Source organism: Octopus bimaculoides, chromosome 1, assembly GCF_046866305.1.
Source record: "Octopus bimaculoides isolate indiv1 chromosome 1, ASM4686630v1, whole genome shotgun sequence".
In the NCBI taxonomy this organism is placed as follows: Eukaryota; Metazoa; Mollusca; class Cephalopoda; order Octopoda; family Octopodidae; genus Octopus; species Octopus bimaculoides.
The window spans coordinates 124322351-124346461 of record NC_142928.1 but is presented as its reverse complement, the minus strand read 5'-3'; the positions used below and the strand labels follow the sequence as shown (position 1 = coordinate 124346461).

The 24111-nt window shown below is 33.2% G+C and overlaps 1 protein-coding gene across 3 annotated transcripts in view; it reads right to left on the bottom strand.

Annotated features, from left to right (window-relative positions):
* LOC106881121 (neuronal acetylcholine receptor subunit alpha-10) overlaps positions 1–24111 on the bottom strand; it is a 587572-nt gene that overhangs the window by 119223 nt on the left and 444238 nt on the right. For all 3 annotated transcript variants that reach the window (XM_089357333.1, XM_089357344.1, XM_089357337.1), the window contains exon 4: positions 16427–16569. In XM_089357333.1, coding sequence (XP_089213459.1) covers positions 16427–16569 — 143 coding nt within the window. The remainder of the gene's footprint in view (positions 1–16426; positions 16570–24111) is intronic.

Sequence of the window (24111 nt, the reverse complement as noted above, 5' to 3'; positions counted from 1 at the left end):
ACTATGCATGTAGTTAAACATATATATATATATATATATATATATATATACATATATATATATATATATATATATATATATATATATATATATATATATATATATATATACAAAAATGAAAAATGTCTTAGCATTGCAAATCAATAAACAAGGAGCCAGTGCTTTTGATACTGATTGGCGATTGTGATATATCTTTATGCTCATATCTTTTTACGTAAATAAGTTATTGAACATTGAACTGCAATGTCCGCCATTTGCTGATGCGCACATACATGCATACTCTCGTTTCTGATAAAGAAATTTAACTTTCTAAACAAGTATTCACGTGATTATTCTCCTTATATGTCATAATATGTTTAACAATTTTCACATTGCTCTCTGCTGACCCATCACCTACATATAAAGTACACTTACGTTGATATATGCGTTCATTACGTTACCGAATTTGACATTCCACGTTATGTATTTTTCGACATAATATGCAACGTATTATTGATACGCTAGAAATCAAACGGTACGTATGTCAGTTGCTGTTCTTTTTATATATGAGGAAAGGTCTTGCGCAGTCACAACTGTTCTCAGAACAGCGTATGCCTTTAGACCGACCCCCAATAGAAGAGCTAGTCTACAACATGGGATGGAAGCAGAGTCAGATGTGTTGCATCAGAGTATTTCTATTCCTGTGGTGATGCTTGAAGAACATTTAGTGGGCCACTCATTCTGAGTTGCTGCACGGTTTTGGATTCTATGGATTTTAGTCACAAATGGACAGTTTTATTTTTTCGTCCAACTGGGTGTACCACAAAACCTCTTTTCCTTACGAACTATGCTTGGTAGGGCTCACGGCTTAGTTGCCGACAACCCGACCACTTGAAAAGTTATACAGAGTTACGTATTACCAATAGCAATAAGAGTGATCAGACATGTATACATAAATACACACATTCATATTTCCATTCCCACATTCATATTCATACAAACACACAAACATACGTACATTATGAGGAAGCTAATTCGAAGACTACAGATCCAATCTATCACTGGAACCGTAAAAATCTGTAAACCTTTCAAGAAGTTTATCATTTAAACATATATGAGCATGTCTAGATGTGCTACTATATGCATGAGAATACATACATGAAACATACAAATCTACACATATATACATACATACAAACATACATACATGCATACATACATACATACATACATACACACATACATAGAAAAAATACCATGTTGATGTTGAAATTACAATGATGGAGCCTCGGATCTATGTTGTCAAGAACTGTTGAAATAAACTGAGTAATGACATAGATACATACAAATAAATACACATTCATTGTCTTGTTTTATATGCTGTCATTTTATAAAGACCAAATACATATACATTCACAGAAACACTGGTAGGTATATAGAAAACGTCAAGAATATATAAGCAATAGTATACAATTAGACATCCGCTACACCCTAACTCGCACATATGCATGCGTACACAGAGACTACACAAACAAACACACAAACACACGCAACTATTCCCTTAAAGTAACAAAAAGTTCTACACTACATTTTCCATTAAAAGAAAAAATCCACTACTGCTACACCAAACACATATGCATACCATATGCTCTAGCATGGCCACAGTCAGGTGACTGAAACAAGTAAAAGAATAAAAGAAAACCACTAGCATAAATTAAATATATCAAAAAGACGTGTTATAATACTATTTGACATACAGAAAACAGCCATACCAACAATCCAACAGATCTCCATCATCAGCTACCCTACGCATATCATTATAGTTTCGATACCTGAGAAATACCATTCAGTTCGGCGGTGTCAACAGCACTAAAATAAGTGCTGTCTAGGAACAAACATATCAAAGAAACCACATCTTTCAAACAGATTTACCCGATGTACAACAGTATGGGTAAATAAATTCAAGTAAATCTATAACCAGCTCCTAAATATGTAACTAAACAGCGACCAAACTTTTAAGACATACAAAAAATATTCCCTATAATATTTTATAGTATAATATAAAAGTGAAAGCTTAATAACCACATCCATTCAATCTAAATATAGGCAGGATTAAACACAAACTTTAAAATTAAACTACAACAAAGAAACACATAAATCTATGTACATCTTTATCGGTACTAATAGTAAACATACAATACCTAAATTATATATTAGATAGCGACCAATCTTTGAAAGGTTTATATTCAATTCTCTTCCACCACCATCCACACAAAAACACGATTGAATTTAATTTAACGAATAATATAATAATTATGAGTGAAATACTTTATTTTATAATACAAAAGTTAATAATAGAACAGTACATACTCATTAATATATATTGCCCTTAAAAGCTTTAATGTAAAATTACCAGTAACTATTAGAAACATTAAATTTTATTAAGTAGGAACTAATAAAAGTATGCTTGTAATTTATTATTATAAAATTTTGCTACGATTAAAGCTAGATTAAAACTGTTTAAAAGACAACAAAATTACAAAGTATTAACATTTACATGTATTTTCAAACCACGTGGTTTCATCACCTCTAGAAACTAAAACACTATCTTAACTATTGATGACGGAGTGCGTAATTACTACTTCCCCAATTGTCTCAAACAATATTGGTGACGAAATAAGCAAATAACTTGTAAACTTTCCAAATCTTTACGAATATTTACTAAGCTGAAGACTAGATACAACCCCATATTTATTTAATATTTCAAGTCTCCTATCAAAACGGCAATTAAAATTTTAACTAATTTACCATATCTATACCCTGTTTTACTAAATGTCTTAACAGTTAATTTATTCTTTCCAAAAATGTTTAGCATTATTAATAATAGTACTATGTTTGACAATTTGCCCTGCAAAACACCATAACCAATAAAAGAAGGAATTCTACTACTGAGCATTGGAGCTACTTGGAAACCATAATCTTCTGTTTTATAATAAATATCAGTATATATTTCATTATTTTATCCTTAATTACTAAATTGATATCTAAATAATTAATATCCCTATGTTGTTACCATTTCCGGTGGCTATAAGCTCACTAGAGTATATTTTTCTGAGCAAAAATTCAAAGAAACCGTAATTGGGTATAAATATATCTATGTATCTGTAGTATCCATTAAATTGTTTAAGTAAACCAATTTTTTTCCTCGCACCTAGGTCTTTAAGAAAAAAAAAAACTCGCATGAAGAAAGATAGAGGTCCGCCAACATAGGGCTACAATTGCCACCCATTGGAATTCCCCTAATCTGCTCAAACACCCTACCCGCAAATATTACAAACGAATTATTAAGAATAAAACTAACCATTTCTTTCAGTTTTCTTTTTCTTATATCCTTATATATATGGATATGTATATACATATAGATATATATATGTATATCCATATAACAACAATTATACAAGAAGCCTTTACCATTCTCTAAATATATACATTTATATCCATTATTAAAAATATCTAATATTCTGAAAATACAATCTTCCACACATGTAAAGTTTAAGTTAGTATATAGTGACGAAAGATCATACACATACTCTTAACTTTCTGAGATTTGATCCGTCTATCCAGAAATTCTTTAGTTGATCTAATACTCCAAGAACAATTAATTCCTGAACTGTTATAAATTTCATCACAATATTTAAAAAGTATGTTCTAACAACATTTAAAGCGTCATTAACCAATATAGATAACTGCGTATTTGTACAATTACTAGCTCCTGCTATGAATTAACTTTTAAAAGGCACTTTGTGTAGTTTAGGAATCCAAAAAGTTTAGGGATATTTTTATCCTTTTCTTCCACCTCTAAACCACTCAATCTTGCTACTGTGAGTATAAGTTTATTAACTAACTCATTAACGTTTTCTTGTATAACTCCGAATGTATTATCTATACTATATATAAAACAGAGATGTGTGTGTAATCGCTTATCACGTGAAAACGGCTTCACTATTTACTTCCATACTTGTGATGCCGGAATAATTTGACCTCGGATAAATCTTAGGCTCTTCATTTGATTTTTTTTAATTAAGATAAATAATATTGCTTTATATTTAAGATTCACTTCTTTAAAAATGTTCCTCAATGTCAACTTCCGGTAGCCATAGTTTTTTCTTCACTTTAACTTCAATCGTTACTGTTCGCACTAAAAGTTTACTCACATTTACTGATGTAAGTAATTTCATCATTTACTAACAGAAGTACGGTTTTGTGTTGCTGTTTCGTTCACTGAGTGACAAATCTCGATTCAACATCACTTTCACTTCAATCGTTACTGTTCTCAATAAAAGTTTACGTTTTCAATCGCTAACAAGTTCACATTTACTGATGTAAGTAATTTCATCATTTACTAACAGAAGTACGGTTTTGTGTTTTCCTGTTGCTGAGGTTTTCTTTTTTTATGGTACCTTCGATACTGGCTGTTTGGTTCACTGAGTGACACATTTCGATTCAACATCACTTTCACTTCAATCGTTACTGTTCTCAATAAAAGTTTACGTTTTCAATCGCTAACAAGTTCACATTTACTGATGTCAGTAACTTCATCATTTACTAACAGAAGTACGGTTTTGTGTTTTCCTGTTGCTGAGGTTTTCTTTTTTTCTGGTACCTTCGATACTGACTGTTTGGTTCACTGAGTGACAAATTCCCATTCAACCTCACTTTAACTTCAATCGTTACTGTTCTCACTAACAGTTTACGTTTTCGATCGCTAACAACTTCACATTTACTGATGTAATTTCATAATTTACTAACCCGGGTTAGGGTTAGGGTTAGTCACAAGTGGCTATGTGAAAGAACAATTCTGGCACCAAGGAATGATTCTGTAGACAAGCTGAATTTAAATTTGTTAACTCAGCCTCCAGGACCTGAATGTTCATACAGATCAATTAACTCTGTCCATGATCAAGAACAGGCAACGCATTACCCAGTGGAGTTCCTCAATTCACTTCAGCCACCAGGATTTCCACCACGCATTCTGATCGTGAAAATAGGTGCTCCCATAATGCTATTAAGAAACCTTGATGCACCCAGACTCTGCAATAGAACAAGGTTGGTTGTTAAAACAGCCATGCCCCATGTGTTGGAAGCAACAATAATTACAGGCAGCATGATGGGTGAGAATGTCTTCATTCCAAGGATACCTCTCATTTCAAATGATCTCCCCTTTCAGTTCAAGAGACTGCAGTTTCCGGTCAAACTTACCTTTGCAATGTCTATCAACAAAGCACAAGGTCAATCTCTAAAGGTGGTGGGACTTAACCTCCTTCAACCTTGCTTCTCACATGGTCAGCTGTATGTTGGATGTTCTAGAGTTGGAGATGAAAATAACCTCTACATTCTCAGTGATAAGCATGACAAGATAGAAAACATAGTATATGAAGAAGCACTTACATGAATAGTATGTACATGTCATGTACAAAAGTGTAAAACCATTGAGTGTTAAAGTAAGTATTACTATTACGCTTTTACTTTTCGACTGACATGCGTCAATGTATATCTGTGTATATAACAGTGAAACAATAACGTGGTATATTCGCTGTGTGAATTTTTTTCATTTAAGCCCCATTTTAATTATCGTAAAAGTTTCCAAGTATAGGCGCAGGAGTGGCTGTGTGGAAAGTAGCTTGGTTACCAACCAGATGGTTCCGGGTTCAGTCCCACTGCGTGGCACCTTGGGCAAGTGTCTTCTACTATAGCCTCGGGCCGACCAAAGCCTTGTGAGTGGATTTGGTAGACGGAAACCGAAAGAAGCCCGTCGTATATATGTATATATATATGTGTATGTGTGTGTTTGTGTGTCTGTGTTTGTCCCCCCAACATCGCTTGACAACCGATGCTGGTGTGTTTACGTCCCCGTAACTTAGCGGTTCGGCAAAAGAGACCGATAGAATAAGTACTAGGCTTCCAAAGAATTTGTCCTGGGGTTGATTTGCTCGACTAAAGGCGGTGCTCTAGCATGGCCGCAGTCAAATGACTGAAACAAGTAAAAGAGTAAAAGAGTAAGTACCAATAAGCAACAATTTCATTCCCGAGCAACGCCGGGTGGCTCTGCTAGTTACCTATAAACATAAAATCCTTATCCACTCCTAACTCTTTACCTACAACCATCGCATAAATAGTTTCTACAAATTACAACAAATTTTCTGCTATTTTATCTGCTGCTACTATTACATACTTTTTATGTAATTCATTTATATATTCTTTAACAAGTGGTTTATTAAAAAACTTAATCATTCCCTATCCACTTATCATATATCTTTAAATGTTTAACTACCATATAAGTTAATTTTCTAACCCAGCCATTGAACTCCTCCAATTTAACCTTATATTTGAGACTTAATTTAACTATGAATTCATTAATACTTTTAATATAACTTTCTTTAAATTATATTTATTAATTTTACCTTGTTTTCTGTACTTTGTTCCTTTACTCATAATCTCCCTTAGTTCCTTATTTTTAATAATAGCTAAATTTCCTGTATAAACGTACCCTATTTCTTTATATAAAATTTCCGAATTATCACATTTACAATCTTCTAAGTATATTTCTTTCAAACTTCCAAGACTGATTTTTGATAGGAGTTTATGATAATTACATACGGTATTACATAACTTCTTACGAAGCTTATAACAAATCTCGACATTTGTATGTCTAACATATTCCGGCAAAAGGTGTTTTGTTTTATCATTTATAATTACATTATCTAAATTAACATCATCAATGAGCATAAGGTATATTTAAATATTCAACTTTCACATTATTGTTTTTCACTTTAGCCTTTTCGTTAACCTTTATAAAATCTGTCCAATAAAAAACTAACTTCAGATAACTCTCTATAGCATATGTCCATTATTTCTTTCAGTTCGGCATAAGAACATTCACTTAACATTATATAACAACCGTAATATTTTTCTTTATATATTAATCATTAAGTTTAGCCAAAACCAAAGAAACATCTTTTGTAACCTTATTTCTTCTTTTACTACTGCATCCATGGCTACGTTTCCTACTAACCAATGGTTGTGAGAAATATATTCCTCTTGTATCATTATTACTAGATATGTTCACTACACCTAAAATTTTATCATTAAAGACTAGAAGGTATATGTTTCATAATACCTCAGTCCAATACCATTCTTCTCCTAAAAGTTTCTTTCTAACATTTTTCACATTGTCATCTATTTGACCAATTATTTAAATTTTTGAGGTTTCAAACCCCAATCTATGCTTTCTAAAGTGTTCGGAAACTTAAAGTTTACTACCCAATTTAAATGCTTGACGTTGATGTATTCCTGAGTAGTTTGTCCCACATATTTTACGCCACATTCATTGCAACTAATCAAATAAATTGCATTTCTAGATTTACAATTTAACTGTAAATTATTATTAATGATACATTTGTTACCTGTAATCTTAACACTATAACTTTATTATCAAGGAAAACATTACAACATAAACATTTCTTCTTACCACATTTACTTACACGACTATTACAAGCAGATATAGATACGTAGTCGTTATTTTTTCATTGCAATATTTGTTAAGCCAATTTTACCTTATAGTTGCTCTCTTCAGTTATCAATAACATACTGTAAACGACTCAAAATAGAGAGGGGCAATTAGCTGCCAGGAACACTTTAATGAGAGGGCTGCTTCATCCTAAGGGCGGTATAATCCTTGTATAAAGATATTTCCCATTTACACTAGCTTTGCGTAGCTGTGTAGTTTACAGCTATTCTAAATCTAATAACTGGATCAAAACTAGCAGCCACGTTGCTTGGATAAGAGTGTCACAATCAAGACATAACACACAAAAACTATTCTGGTATAAAATCCCGATTTACTAAAAACATATTCGTCTACAATCGATGTCATTAATTTCACATTTAACACCACGCATATTTATTCATAAAGAAAGTCTACACCACATACACACTTCTACATTTATTTCTTATGGCCACTGGAAAACTAGTAATACCTATTTTGCATTTAGATAGCAGTATACCAACTCCAGATGGCCGAAACGTACCAGGCATACGAACACAGATATATTTCCTTGGATAGATGTCAAAACAAAATTCTAAAGAACTACAAACTCACGCACATACACGTACAGATATCTTTACCTAAACAGGAGAAGTAAAATTTCATAAATGAATGGCTATTTCTACTCACAAAACGTTCCTCCAATTCCAAATCCAAATCCAAGAAGCACAATTCATCAAGGATATATCAAAGTATTTCTTGTCAAATTTTTTAAATAACCCATAAATATACAATCTTTCCCAAGACAGGTGTTTAAAACCTTACAAAAAACGTGCACATGAATAAAACGCCATTACAAATGAGGAACGCATCCAAAACATTTGACAATATACGCAGAATGTATATATATATATATATATATATATATATATATATATATATTCATGGTGCCTAAGATGTTTGAGGACAGATTTATGTTTATAAAAAACTGATATATAATAACAGATAATATATGCTATGAGGATAAAAAGAAACGTATTCTTTTTCTATGATGTTATTCAATAAAGCCACTTTCAGCTTCGACTACTGCTTCTATATGAGGTCTAAATCATCTACATGCACGAATTAAGTGTTCGTGGTTCATTTTGGGCATTACTCTGATTATTGGAGCCTCCAAAGTATCTTTACTCTAATGCGTGTGTTCATTGACATCTCTCTCAACAACGCTCCACATGTAATAGACCAATGGATTGAAGTCTGGGGAATTAGGAGCCCAAATGTTAGGGGTTATGTGATCATGAAAATTTTCAGCCATCTAATCCTGTGTTACTAGTGCCATGTGTGGCAGTGCAGTGTCTTACTGAAACACATATGGCCTTCCATTGCATACACTATCTATCCAGAGCTTAATTATTTCCAGGACCACAATGTGGGTGGTAAAGTTAATTGTAAAGCCTCGTGGAAAATAGTAAGGAAGCATCATATGACCTTCATTGCGGACAACCCTTAAGACCATGACAATAGCAGAAAATTTTGTATACATAACACTTGAAACTTCAGAAGGGTCTGCATATAATCATCAATCATTTCTTCTGTTAATTTTGATCTTGGTCGAAGTCTCACGTTTGAGGAAAATCAAATCAAATCTTCTACTGGATTTTTCAATTTGTTTAATAGCCTTTTAGATCTGATGTAGTGATATTCTTTTTGCTTTTTCTGACAAATTGACCATTCATCATCATATAAATCTTATATTTGATGTTTTCGTGGACAACATTTCTAACTGTTCCTTCTGACACATGGAGAATTTTCACAATTGACCTCATGGACTTTCTGAGATTGTAATCAATGGTCTATTGAACTTGCCGGATAAATTCAGGTCTTCTGATGATTTCAGAGCGTATAGAAAGCTTTTTATGCTTTGATACTGGTGATACGTTTCCATCTTCAGTCTCTAGCTCCTTACAAACTTTGTAGACGAAAGAGCTGACAACTTTTAAAAATCGCGATATTTCTAAATTGCCATACTCAGCCTTTATAACCACAATAACGGCATGCTTCTTTATTTCTTGATTAAGCTGAGGGACTTCCAATATTATCTTTTGAAACAAATATTATACAGAGTTAGCAAAAAATGCAGCAATGACCCCAAAAAGGTATGTACTCAGATACCTTACGCACCACGTATATGTATTCATGTGTGAATTAGAAACAGTGCTAATGTAAAACTTATCAAAAACACCTAATGTATGTGTCAAACACATACATTGAGTACGTGTGTTAGGTTATATATATATATAAAATTACGTATCAGTATAATGTCTGTTCTTGGAAATTGTAATAAAGGTTTCGTCAAATGCAAGCATAACAAACCTAACAATACATAAGGAAAACGAGAAAAAATATCAGTATTTGCAGTTCAACTGACAAGTATAGGATTTGGCTGAATCCTCACAAGTGTGGAGTATTTAGTCCTATCTTTACCTTCTGTTTACATAATATCAAGTTCATCTTAGCCTTTCATTCTTCTTATGTGAATTATCATAGATAATAGACAAACATCAGTTCTAAACTTCGTTAACTGAAGAATCATGACATATTTCATTAGAAAAAAACCTGTTTTAACATTTCATTAGAAAAAACCTGTTTTATTGGCGCCAGAACCATAGGCTAACGTTGATTGACATTTCGAAACAGTCAATACTGCTAACAGAACATGCGCTTTTACGTTCGCTCAAATTTTTGTTCTTGTGTATGTGTGCAACTTGCCTTCTGCATATGCACACATACACCTCCTACTTGTCTTTCTTGCAATCTAGAAAAATGAATAAAACAGCAAGCCATAATGGAAAAGATGAAGAAATGCTTAGTGAATGTCAATATGTCTGAGTGGCATATTGTGACAACATTTTCGGTGGTTAATACCACCCCCTATTAGAATATGAATTTACGTCTACTCATTCTCCAGGGCACTGATGATCAGCTTACCTATGCGGTATATAATATCAAAATATAGTGGTGTAAAGACAATTTAACACGTACTATGTGAATTTATTATGTAAATAGTTCAATGAAACCACCATGAAACCGTTTTACATTGCTTGTAATTTAACTGCTAGATACAGTGTACAGTTTTTCAGGAAATATCATGTTCTTATCAGAAGACAGCAAAGTATTACGAGAGGGATATGAAAATTATGTATTTGTATAGTCGGTTACTTTATTCAGCCACATAATCACCAAAGCTACAGCCGTACCCATGCACCTCCTTTTGTGTGTTATGCATCTTGTTCTAACATAAATAGAAAAGAAATCGATGGCAACCATATCTGGGACTCATGTGTCTCCTATATATAATATAATATAATATAATATAATATAATATAATATAATACAATATATATTATATGTATTCTTACTCCTACATAACTGCATTATTCCGCAAATCCCTCTTCGCCCATATTTTACTGAAAATATCTATATAAAACTCTTCCTAGTAAATGTCAACAACATCGTTACCGAATGTCTGGGCAAGTCCGAAAATATCTCTTAGTCACGGCATTCTATTACTAACTTTCACACACACGCACGCACACACAAATATATGTACATAATACATATATACATTCAAATACACATAGAGGCATATACACGTATATGTAGTAGTATATATGCATGTGTGAATGTGTATGTGTGTGCGTGAGCGCGTGCTTACGGACGTGTGTACGTATGAGTGAACGGGAGATTTTTTCTGGGCAATTTTATATAGATTCACTCATACTCATGAATATATATTCATTTGTCAATGAATATATATTCATAACTGCGAGTGGCTGAATGAAACATGACGAAATGAAATACGAAATAAAAGGAAAAGAAAGAAATGCTAGAGTGAAGCGTAGTCTTAGAAAGACATAGGTAAGAAGGGACGGTAATATGAGAAGAAAAGAGTATCAGATTCAAAGAAAATAATAAATCTTCTTTACAAACGAACAACCATTATTTTCCATATTTTTTCACCACATTTTATTGACTCAAAGCTTGATTGAAAGACTGTTTCTTCCGTGTCTATCCCCTACATATTCACACATCGTTGAAACTGGACTATTTGTTAAATGCTAATGAAGCGATATTGCACGATGTTACAGCTCTACTGGGAAATCTATAGCTGTAAAGAAAATCAGATGAATAGAACACATAAAATGTATATTCGTGTAGGTTAATGTGTTAGGTGTTTCTGAGTGTGTATTTCTATTATACCTGATATGACTGAAACATGCTCAGATTTGTAAATGAATTGAGTATGGTGTGTTTAAATGTATTCCAGGAGTAAATGTACGTATTGTATAGAAGTACCTGGGTTTCTATATTCCGTGTTTAAGTCTCTATGCCTCAACTTCTCCCATATATATATATATATGAATATGTGTGTGTGCGTGTGTGCGTGTTTGTGAGTGTGTGTGTGTGTGTATATATATATACTATAATTAAATTTGCAAAATTATCACAAAATTCTTACTCAGAGCTTCCTGTTCCCGTTCGTCGGACAGTTGTGATAAAAACTGAATCAAAATTTCGATGGTACATGTAATATTGTGACGTCATTGAAAATACACTAATAAGTATTTAAATTTGATTGGCTGTCTGATTTTCGAAATATAACGGTGTAATATCGTCATTATCAGCTGGGTGTTTGGGGGTAGAGGATTGAAAATTATCAGTAAAGTATATATAAATATAAATATTATGATTAGATCGTAACAAACCTTGTACCTTGCATAGAGCAGGAGAAAAAGTTCAGAGATTAATTAATCAATTAATTTATAATTGAATAGTACTGAAATTCAGTCGTGAGACGGGTATTACGAAAATGAGGTAAAATCTAAGTGTTATTAAAATAAATAGAAAATAGTAAATACAAAGTCTACATGTAAATATACATAAAGAAAAACATAGACAAATACATATACAGACGTATACAATTACATATATACATACAATCATGGCATAATATCAACATACAAGCACAGAATCATTCATGCATATATATATATATATATATATATATATATATATATATATATATATATATATATATACAAACGTGTATAAGTACATATATTGTATGCAAGCGCATATACATATGTTAGCTATGCATTAAAACATGTATAAATACGCAAATATAAGAAAACGGTTGATAAAAGGAAAAAAAGAAAACAAAGTGGGAGTAAGTTTGAATGAAAAAACTGAAGCGGGGAAGAGAAAGATAGAACTGTGGGAAGTGGCGAGTAATTAATACCCGTCTGGACTTCTCCTACTGCTCTCAGCACGGATCTATTTTCGATCATATACTATTTATATCTTTATATATGTTACTGGTAATTTTCAACCCCTTCTCCGCCAAATTCACAGCTGGTAACGAATATTGCAACGGTATGATTTGAAAATCAAACATTCAGTCAAATTTAAATGTTATTTGTGTGTTTTTAATTACATCACGTTATATAACATGTACCATTATAATTCTAAGTCAGTTTTCATCACAACTGTCCCACGAACGGTGACTTGAAACTCCTGTTAACTGTTTTGTGACAATTTTGCAGCTTTAATTAAGTACTATTCCTTCTACCTTGTTTTGCATCGATGTGAACAGCTGCGTATATATATATATATATATATATATATATATATATATATATATATATATATATATATATATATATATATATATATATATGCACATACACACACAAACACACATATACGCATATAGTCATATGCATATCTATATATATAGTCAAGGATAAAATCTGTGTAAGATTCTATAAAGTAGTTAGTATTTAAAATATAATTGTAATAAGGGCAACTATTGAGTAGCGCCACATGCTAGAATTAGACGCCAAATGACTCTAAAACTATCTTATTTATTACATTGACACGAGCTGAAAGCGAGGGAAATGAACGCTTATTTACCTCTCTTTCAGCCCTTATCACTGTGATAAATAAAATAGTTTTAGGGCCATTTGACGTCTACCTGTGGCATGTGGCACTACTTCGTATAGTATTTACACTTATTATAATTATATTTACAACATTATATACTTTATATGTATATTTCTATACATACACACATACACAAGCCTGATATATATATATATATATATATATATATATATATATATATATATATATATATATATATATATATATATATATATATATATTAGAAATAACAAATTTCTAAATTTCTCAGTGAGACTTAAGCAGTAGTGACGCAAAAAAGTAATTGTATACTGTCAACTTAACGTGACAGTCCCAATAAGGGAATATACTACTGCTGTTTAGCCCTAGGAAGCCAGACCGCTTCCTATTAGGCCTTGACACATTTTGAAATAGTATATCTATACAAAGCTTAGACAGATTTCTTCAGCTAGCCCGCCGTGCTACTTCAGGCTGATGACGAGCAAAGACTTAGAAACATGTCCATGAATGCAGGCTGGGCTGGTTGGAGGAGTTTGTCTCCCCTTTGTATAGATAAGGGAACAGAAAATGTGTCAAGGCCGAATAGGAAGCAGTCTGGCTTCCTAGGGCTAAACAGCAGTAGTATATTCCCTTATTGGGACTGTCACGTTAAGTTGACAGTATGCAACTACTTTATATATATATATATAGTGCGCGTGTATTCTCAACGCACATGATTTAAACTTAAATGTGTATGATTGTTTTTATTTTTACATCATCAGTACTCATTGTAATTTACTTCAATAATAAATTGTCCGTTGATACGTTCAGATATTTTTACTGTTATCTATATGCTTTAGTTGTTATTTCTGCGGTTGTTACTCTTGCAGGGGTTATTACAATGGTATCTCATTCCTGGGATCACTATTCTTGTAGTTTGTTGTTGGCGCAGCATTTAGTATTGCAGTGTCTTCCTCTAATAAATATCATTGCTGATGTTACATTGAGCCATATCGGTAACTATTGGACGTTCTTGTTGTTACAGTGTTTTGTATCAGGTTCTACTGTATATTACTGGGAAGATGTTATCACCGTGGCAGTGTTTACTGTGTTTCTGCTATTTAGGCGGTAATTGTTGAAGAAATCTGCTATTGTTGCAGAGGTAATAACAGGGGTCGACAAGTGATCGTCAATGGAACGATCTCTAGATAGATATAGCGATTAACATGAAATTATTGTTTCGTAGTTAACAAGCACTTGTAAACCAAGAACAGGGGCGTTTGTTCAGTAAATTGGACCAACGAATACCATTTTGACAGTCTGAAATAAATCAATTCGAATCATATAACAATATTATGAAATGAAAATTAAGGGCCCCTTAAAAACGAAAATTATTTCAAGCTAAAAGTTAAATTGAAGTAAATTTCTTTTACTATTTTGTTACCTCTTTGATGAACATCTGTGACAAGCCTTAAAGTGTATAAAGGGAATTGTTGTCGGGCAAGTCAAAACACATGCATACGTATTGGGAAGAATAGTGCATCAGAAGAGTTTTTGTCCATCAATAAGGTAATGTAACAAATGTATGTCAATGAATTTGGGATGAATTTTGAGTGGAGAATAGATATGAATTGGTAGGTAGACACAGCGATTCCATTTTGAAATTAAAAAAAGGGTCAGGAGTAGCTGTATGGTAAGTAGCTTGCTTACTAACCACATGGTTCCGAGTTCAGTGCCACTGCGTGGCACCTTTGGCAAGTGCCTTCTGCTCTAGCCGCAGGCCGACCAAAGCTTTGTGAGTTGATTAGGTAGACGGAAGCTGAAAGAAGCCCGTCGTATATATACGTATATATATATATATACATACATATATATATATATATATATATATATATATATATATATATATATATATATATATATATATATATATATATATATATATGCGTGTGTATGTATGTGTGTATAAATGTTTATGTATCTGTGTTTGTCCCCCCGACAACGCTTGACAACCGATGCTGGTGTGTTTACGTCCCCTTAACTTAGCGATTCGGCAAAAGAATCCGATAGAATAAGTACTAAGTTTACAAAGAATAAGTCCTGACCTAGATTGCTCGACTAAAGGCGGTGCTTAAGCATGGTCACAGTCAAATGACTGAAACAAGTAAAAGAATAAAAGAAAATTAATGACTCAATGAATATTTACAATAGACAGGCTTATATTTCACACACTGGGCTATTATTTCAATTTAAACCACCCAAATTATTAACCAGAGAATATAAGTGTCACTTATATGAAGGTGAACAACAAGCATACTCAGATTAGGATATACTGATATATCCGCTCAGAATAATAAGGACTATTATCTATGAATCTGAATCTATATATTATCAGATATTCGAATATAGCATAAACATGGATATTACCTATTATGCCTAATGAAATAATATATCAACGAACATGGGTTGACTGCCAATTTCCCATTGAATTCCACAATCGTCTGAATGTTCTAAATAAGCAGAGATCACAGTAACAAAGACAGAGAGAAAATGCACATATATATGCACGTATGTGTTGTGTATATATATAAATATATATATATATATGTGTGTGTGTGTGTGTGTGTGTGTGTGTGTGTGTGTGTGTGTGTGTGTGTGTGTGTGCGTGTGTGTGTGTGTGTGTGTGCGTCTGTTTGTGTGCGTTAAAAAAGGAAAAGAAATATTGCTATATATTTGGAAAATTATCCAAATGCCTCATGTGTATATGGGTGTATGATATAAAAACGATATAGAGAACATTCTGTCAAGCGTTGCGTGTTTCTCATTATACACATTTAGATTTTGTGTACGTTCCAGAGAAATTGTTTTGTGAAATAAAAGAATTTAAAGCAAAGCCAAAAAAAAAAAACAAAAAAAAATGTAATAAACTACTTTTGTACTTACCACATCGATTATTTGAGCTAATGCCACTCCGAATGTGACGTTTATTGCTTCTGACGAGTTCAAAGATGGACGAACCCTCTTATCATAGTTCTTTAAGAGTCTGTTGACCAACGAAAGTTCCACATCGTCAGCAGACGAAGAAGCTGCGAGGATGAAATAAAAATATCTAATGTTCATAAAGACAAATAACTTTTCATAATTACTAACGACATCATGATTTAGATATTCAATATCACTAATGCAGTTCTTGTTAATACATCATTATCAAAACCGTGCATATCTTTCCGGGGGTTTAGGTGTCTGAAGAATTACTTTTGTGCATAAACAGAACACTGTTGTTTCATATCAGCCAATCCATCTAGAAGGAAAATTCTATCATGAAATATTGCTGTGACACATAAACTATGTAATCTTAAAATATTCACTAATTAAAAGAAAGCACCCATGTTGGGTATGGTTGACGTTAGAAAGTGCTTACTATCGTTAAGAGCGCGTACGTTTGAATTTTGACTTCTTTTGCGATTTCTCCTACTTCGTTGATTAAAAGTTTTAGAAGGATATGAAAATACGTTCCACATTTACGATTCATCTAAAATAGACAAAGACACACTCTCTCCATGAATATTTTTACTATGTTATGATGAAATATACCATTCGCAACAGAATGCTATCCTACCGATACATATTTTACGGTTACCTAAAACTAGAGGATCTGATGAAAACTGCTTCTCCACAATATAATACACAGCACAAAATTCACCTTTACAGTTGAACCGCATGATGCATATCATCCTGTAGTTTACAATGCAGGTAAAGATGAGATATAATCCAGAGACCATATAAGAAACATTGCAACAATTCACTTAGCAATGTATTGCAGTTAGAACATGCAGGTGCAATAGTGAAAATATCGTTGAAGATAATTTAGTTAACATATTTAATATTTCATTGCATTGATGTGCATGTTATGGTTGCATTTTAGATATAAAGAAGGTTCTTAAACGAGTTCTCAAAATATACACAATTTCAAATTTACAAAGAATGACAAAGTGTTGTTTTCAATCTGTGTTTTAATCAGTTTGGTCCTGATCAAAATAATAATCTGCATTAAAATTTAGATTCTTATACACCTGTGTTAATGAAAGCATCTTGAAGTTATATGCTATTGTTTTTCACTATCACTTCATTGTTATTACCATCATCATCCTCATTATTATTATTATTATCATTGTTCAGTAGTTTTATTTTTATAACGTGCTTTCACTTCACTACCGAGCGCAGCTCTGTGTGCCTTGGGTATGTGCTGTGGTTTGCTGTGGTGCTTTTATGTTTACTGTATTGAAAGTGTTTTGCGTAGAATGTGTGCAGTACCCAGTAGTGCAATTTTCTGTATGTTATATATATTTGTAAGTCTTGGTGTTTTTGTTATGTATTTGTCTGAATATTTTTTTTATTATACCTAAGGCACCTACTATGATAGGAATTGTTTCTGTTTTTAGATTCCACATTCGAGTTATCTCTATTTCCAGGTCTTTGTATTTTGAAAGTTTTTCCATTTCTTTTAGAGAAACGCTGTCATCTACTGGTACTAATACATCAATTAGAAAGCGTTTTCTTCTTCATGATCTTTGACAACTATATCTGGTCTATTTACCTTAATTTCTCTATCTGTGTGTATTGGCATATCCGAGAGTATGGTTGCTTTCTCGTTTTCTGTGACCTTTTCTGGTTGTTATTTCATAGTGTTGGCATAGCTTCCAGTGTATATAGGTCCCAGCTCTGTCGTGTCTGTGAATATATTCCTTCTTAGCCAGGACTGGGCAGCCAGAGATAATATGATTTATTGTTTCTTGTCGATCTCCACATATTCTACAGTTACTTGTTATATTTCTTTTCATTATGTGTTTTTGGTAATTTCTGGTGGGGAGGCTTTGGTCTTGTGCAGCAATTAAAAATCCTTCAGTCTCTGCTTTGAGTCCTGAGCTTCTCAGCCATTGCTGGGATTTTCTCTGTCTCTTTCTTTCGCATTTAGTTTAGCCTAGTATTTACCATGTAGGGGCTTTTCTTGCCATCGTTTTATCATGGTTTGTTGCTGTTCTAGTTTTAGTTTGGATTTCATTTGTTTTATAGCTTTTGTTGTTTCTTCTTCTTCTTCTTCTTCTTCTTCTTCTTCTTCTTCTTCTTCTTCTTCTTCTTCTTCTTCTTCTTCTTCTTCTTCTTCTTCTTCTTCTTCTTCTTCTTCTTCTTCTTCTTCGTATTTGTTAGGTAGATTGATTTCTTGTTTGTATTTGTCAGCTTCCTTAAATACTGAAAACAGCTTTTTGTTTTGCTCGTGTTTTGTGGCTATTTGTATTAGTTTCCCTTGCTTTTGGAGTAGGTATTTTTCCAGTCCTATGGTGGTTATTTTATAATAGTTTTCTAGCTGTATAAGACCCTGCCACCTTCTGTGCGTTGTATATATAGCCTTTCTATGTCAGATTTTGGGTGGTACATCCTATATCCTGTCATTAATTTTCTTTTTTTTCCTGTCTATTTTACATAGTTCGTTAGTGTCCAGTTAAGGTGTTGTAGCTGTAGCTTATAACTGGGACATATTATTATTATTATTATTATTATTATTATTATTATTATTATTATTATTATTATCATTATTATTATTATTATTATTATTATTATTATTATTATTATTATTATTATTATTATTATTATTATTATTATTATTAAGGCGGTGATTTGGCAGAGGCAACAACACGCTGGGAAATATGCTTAGTATTATTTCGGTTGTATTTACATTTTGAGTTCAAAATCGTCCGTGGTCGACTTTGCCTTGCATCCTTTCGGGGACGATAAAAGAAGTACCATTTGAGTACTTGGGGTCGAAGTAATTGACTAGCCCCTCCCCCAATTGCAGGCCTTGTGCCTTTAGTAGAAAGGATTATTATTATTATAGGTTCGACTCAGGTTCGAACTTATTCCTGGTATAATTGATGTGAGTCGCGGATTACTACCTTAATATTAGGTATCCGCAAGCATTCAATAAAATTTCAAATGCTTAAGACCCGCCTGATTATCTTTCCTGTCCCTAAGAGGCAAACTTTCTGCAGAAGCTCTACAGGATATTCTATTCCAATCTGTTTCAACCATTACTCTGTAACATTACTTACAGTTCTCAATGCACGAAGTATTACAGGCACAGCATTTACGGTTTTCGTATTCCAAATTGTCGCAATTTCAAATTTGACGGTATTGTAAATTTTGTTTTTCGTATTCCTCCTTTACGGTTGTTATTATTATTATTATTATTATTATTATTATTATTATTATTATTATTATTATTATTATTATTATTATTATTCAGTAGTTTTATTTTTATAACGTGCTTTCACTTCACTACCGAGCGCAGCTCTGTGCGCCTTGGGTATGTGCTGTGGTTTGCTGTGGTGCTTTTATGTTTACTGTATTGAAAGTGTTTTGTGTAGAATGTGTGCAGTACCCAGTAGTGCAATTTTCTGTATGTTATATATATTTGTAAGTCCTGGTGTTTTTGTTATGTATTTGTCTGAATATTTTTTTATTATACCTAAGGCACCTACTATGATAGGAATTGTTTCTGTTTTTAGATTCCACATTCGAGTTATCTCTATTTCCAGGTCTTTGTATTTTGAAAGTTTTTCCATTTCTTTTAGAGAAACGTTGTCATCTGCTGGTATTGATACATCAATTAGAAAGCATTTTTTTTCTTCATGATCTTTGACAACTATATCTGGTCTATTTGCCTTAATTTCTCTATCTGTGTGTATTGGCATATCCCAGAGTATGGTTGCTTTCTCGTTTTCTGTGACCTTTTCTGGCGTGTGTTTATACCATCGTTTTTCTGTTGTTATTCCATAGTGTTGGCATAGCTTCCATTATTACTACTACTACTATTATTATTATTATTATTATTATTATTATTATTATTATTATTATTATTATTATTATTATTATTATTATTATTATTATTATTATTATTATTATTATTGAGTGAGTGAGAGAGCAGTGCATGGCATCAAAGTGACACTGGGGTAAAATATACAATGCCCATTATACCCATCATGACTACCCGTTTTATAAGGATACACCAGGCACATGCCTCACAACCATATGTACGCGGCATGGTGATCTCGTATCAAGATAAACAGCGCATGACCTCGCAGGTGGGGACCAGTTAGAATTTTCTTCCGGTCGAGTGGCCCATCCTGCTCAAAACGTCCCTGAATAAGGGTTGTTTAAGGATGTTGAGCAAACACAATTCTGCCCATGAGCAGAGATGCACATATCGTCAACTACCAAGGGACATGCTCAACTGGTTAAGGTCAAACAACTGACAAGCAAATCTGTGGTATTAAGCAGAATATTTGCTGTAGCCCATCTTTTATACCAAAACAATCAATATGCATGATAACACTTCCAATTGATTAAGATCAGAAACCATGAGAGCCACTGCCTGGTACTGCATCAGGGAATATATTATTATCATTTTATGTTTGACTTTTGTTTTGCATTTGTACAAGTTGGATCCAAGTCTCACCCAGAGACCTCAAGAGACAACAAGTTAGAAGTTCATGTAGGTGTTATGCCTAGGGTACCATATATTTGGATTTGTACAGTTTTGTTCAAGTGAATGTTTAAGAAACCATAAGAAAATTATGTGTTTGCTTTAAAATTTGAGATCACATAGACAGTATTTTACGTAGGATATGGGCAGTTCCCATGAGCACTATCTTTTGAACTTCAGCCATTTTGGGGTTTCCTGGTATCTGAGCTAGGTAGTAATCAGCCCGTTTCACTGTCATCCCCAGGGCACCTATGACAATAGGTATTGTTTTCGTCTTCAGATTCCACATTTTGCTAATTTCTGTTTCAAGATCTTTATATTTGCTCAGTTTTTGGTAGGTCTTGACAGATACGTTTATATCGATTGGGGCAGTCATATCAATGAGGAGGCATGATTTTTGTCTAAAGTCTTTCAGTATGATGTCTGGCCTATTTGCGTCTATCTTTCTGTCAGTTTGAATGGTGAAGTTCCAGAGGAGTGCAATGTGATCATTTTCAAGTACTGGGGTGGTTTGTGTTCCCACCAGTTTTTATCATGGGGCAAGTCCAGGTTTTTGCATATTACCCAGTGAATATATTGTGCAGCTCTATCATGCCTGTTGAGATATTCTGTAGGCGCAAGCAGACTGCACATGGAGACAACATGATCGATGGTCTCATTTTGTTGTTGGCATATACGACATAATGGGGAGCTGCCGTTCTTTAATATGTTGGCCTGGTAGTTCTTTATAGGTAGGCATTGATCTTGGGCTGCTATGATAAACCCCTCTGTTTCTGATTTCAAGCCAGAGGCCATTAACCATTGATGGGTAAGGGCTTTGTCAATATCTGCATTATTCGCTCTCTTTGGGTATTTGCCATTGAGAGGTTTTCCATGCCATTTTTCAGTCATAAGGCACCAATTTTAGCACGGGTTTTCAAGCGCTTAGCTTTTTCTGCAGGTGTTTCTAGTTCGTCTAATTCTTGAGTTTGTTGCAATTGGAATTCACTTAGATAGTCCTTTGCCTGTTTTGATACTGAGTAAGATGCTTTCTTGCTTTCATGTTTTAAGACAAGTTTTAGCATCCAGTCCTCAGAGTTTTTTGAGTTATTATTATTATTATTATTATTATTATTATTATTATTATTATTATTATTATTATTATTATTATTATTATTCAGTAGTTTTATTTTTATAACGTTCTTTCACTTCACTACCGAGCGCAGCTCTGTGCGCCTTGGGTATGTGCTGTGGTTTGCTGTGGTGCTCTTATGTTTACTGTATTGAAAGTGTTTTGCGTAGAATGTGTGCAGTACCCAGTAGTGCAATTTTCTGTATGTTATATATATTTGTAAGTCCTGGTGTTTTTGTTATGTATTTGTCTGAATATTTTTTTATTATACCTAAGGTACCTACTATGATCGGAATTGTTTCTGTTTTTAGATTCCACATTCGAGTTATCTCTATTTCCAGGTCTTTGTATTTTGAAAGTTTTTCCATTTCTTTTAGAGAAAAGTTGTCATCTGCTGGTATTGATACATCAATTAGAAAGCATTTTTTTTCTTCATGATCTTTGACAACTATATCTGGTCTATTTGCCTTAATTTCTCTATCTGTGTGTATTGGCATATCCCAGAGTATGGTTGCTTTCTCGTTTTCTGTGACCTTTTCTGGCGTGTGTTTATACCATCTTTTTTCTGTTGCTATTCCATAATGTTGGCATAGCTTCCAGTGTATATAGGTCCCAGCTCTGTCGTGTCTGTGAATATATTCCTTCTTAGCCAGGACTGGGCAGCCAGAGATAATATGATTTATTATTTCTTGTCGATCTCCACATATTCTACAGTTACTTGTTATATTTCTTTTCATTATGTGTTTTTGGTAATTTCTGGTGGGGAGGCTTTGGTCTTGTGCAGCAATTAAAAATCCTTCAGTCTCTGCTTTGAGTCCTGAGCTTCTCAGCCATTGCTGTGATTTTTCTCTGTCTATTTCTTTCGCATTTAGTTTAGCCCAGTATTTACCATGTAGGGGCTTTTCTTGCCATCGTTTTATCATGGTTTGTTGCTGTTCTCGTTTTAGTTTGGATTTCATTTGTTTTATAGCTTTTGTTGTTTCTTCTTCTTCTTCTTCGTATTTGTTAGGTAGATTGATTTCTTGTTTGTATTTGTCAGCTTCCTTAAATACTGAAAACAGTTTTTTGTTTTGCTCGTGTTTTGTGGCTATTTGTATTAGTTTCCCTTGCTTCTGGAGTAGGTATTTTTGCAGTCCTATGGTGGTTATTTTATAATAGTTTTCTAGCTGTATAAGACCCCTGCCACCTTCTGTGCGTTGTATATATAGCCTTTCTATGTCAGATTTTGGGTGGTGCATCCTATATCCTGTCATTATTTTTCTTGTTTTCCTGTCTATTTTACATAGTTCGTTTAGTGTCCAGTTAAGGATGTTGTAGCTGTAGCTTATAACTGGGACAGCTAAAGTGTTGATACCCATTATCTTGTTTTTAGCATTGAGCTCTGTTTTTAGTATTGATCTAACTCGTCTATAGTACTCTTTCTTTATTTTTTCTTTCATTTGTGTATGTTGTATCCTATCTAGTTCATTGACTCCTAAATACTTATATGGTTGGCTTTCGTCTAGTTCTCTTATTTCATTGGCTTTATCTAGTGTTATATTGCTACTTTTAACTAATTTTCCTCTTTTCAGGGTTGCTTTGGCACATTTTTCTAATCCGAATTTCATTTCTATTTCCTTGGTAAAGCCGTGTACTGTCTGTAGTAGTGTTTCTAGCTCTTTGTCGTTTTTTGCATATAATTTTAGGTCATCCATATATAGAAGGTGGCTGACTGTTTTTCCATAGCATTTGTAACCGCATCCAGTTCTATTTAGCAATTCTGTTAAAGGTGTGAGTGCCAGGCAGAACAGGAGTGGAGAGAGCGTGTCTCCCTGGAATATTCCTCTTCTAATGGGGATGGCTTTCGTTTTCACAAGTCCCTCTTTTGTTTGGAGCTGTAGCACTGTCTGCCATTTGTTCATTGAGTGCTCTATGTATTATTATTATTATTATTATTATTATTATTATTATTATTATTATTATTATTATTATTATTAT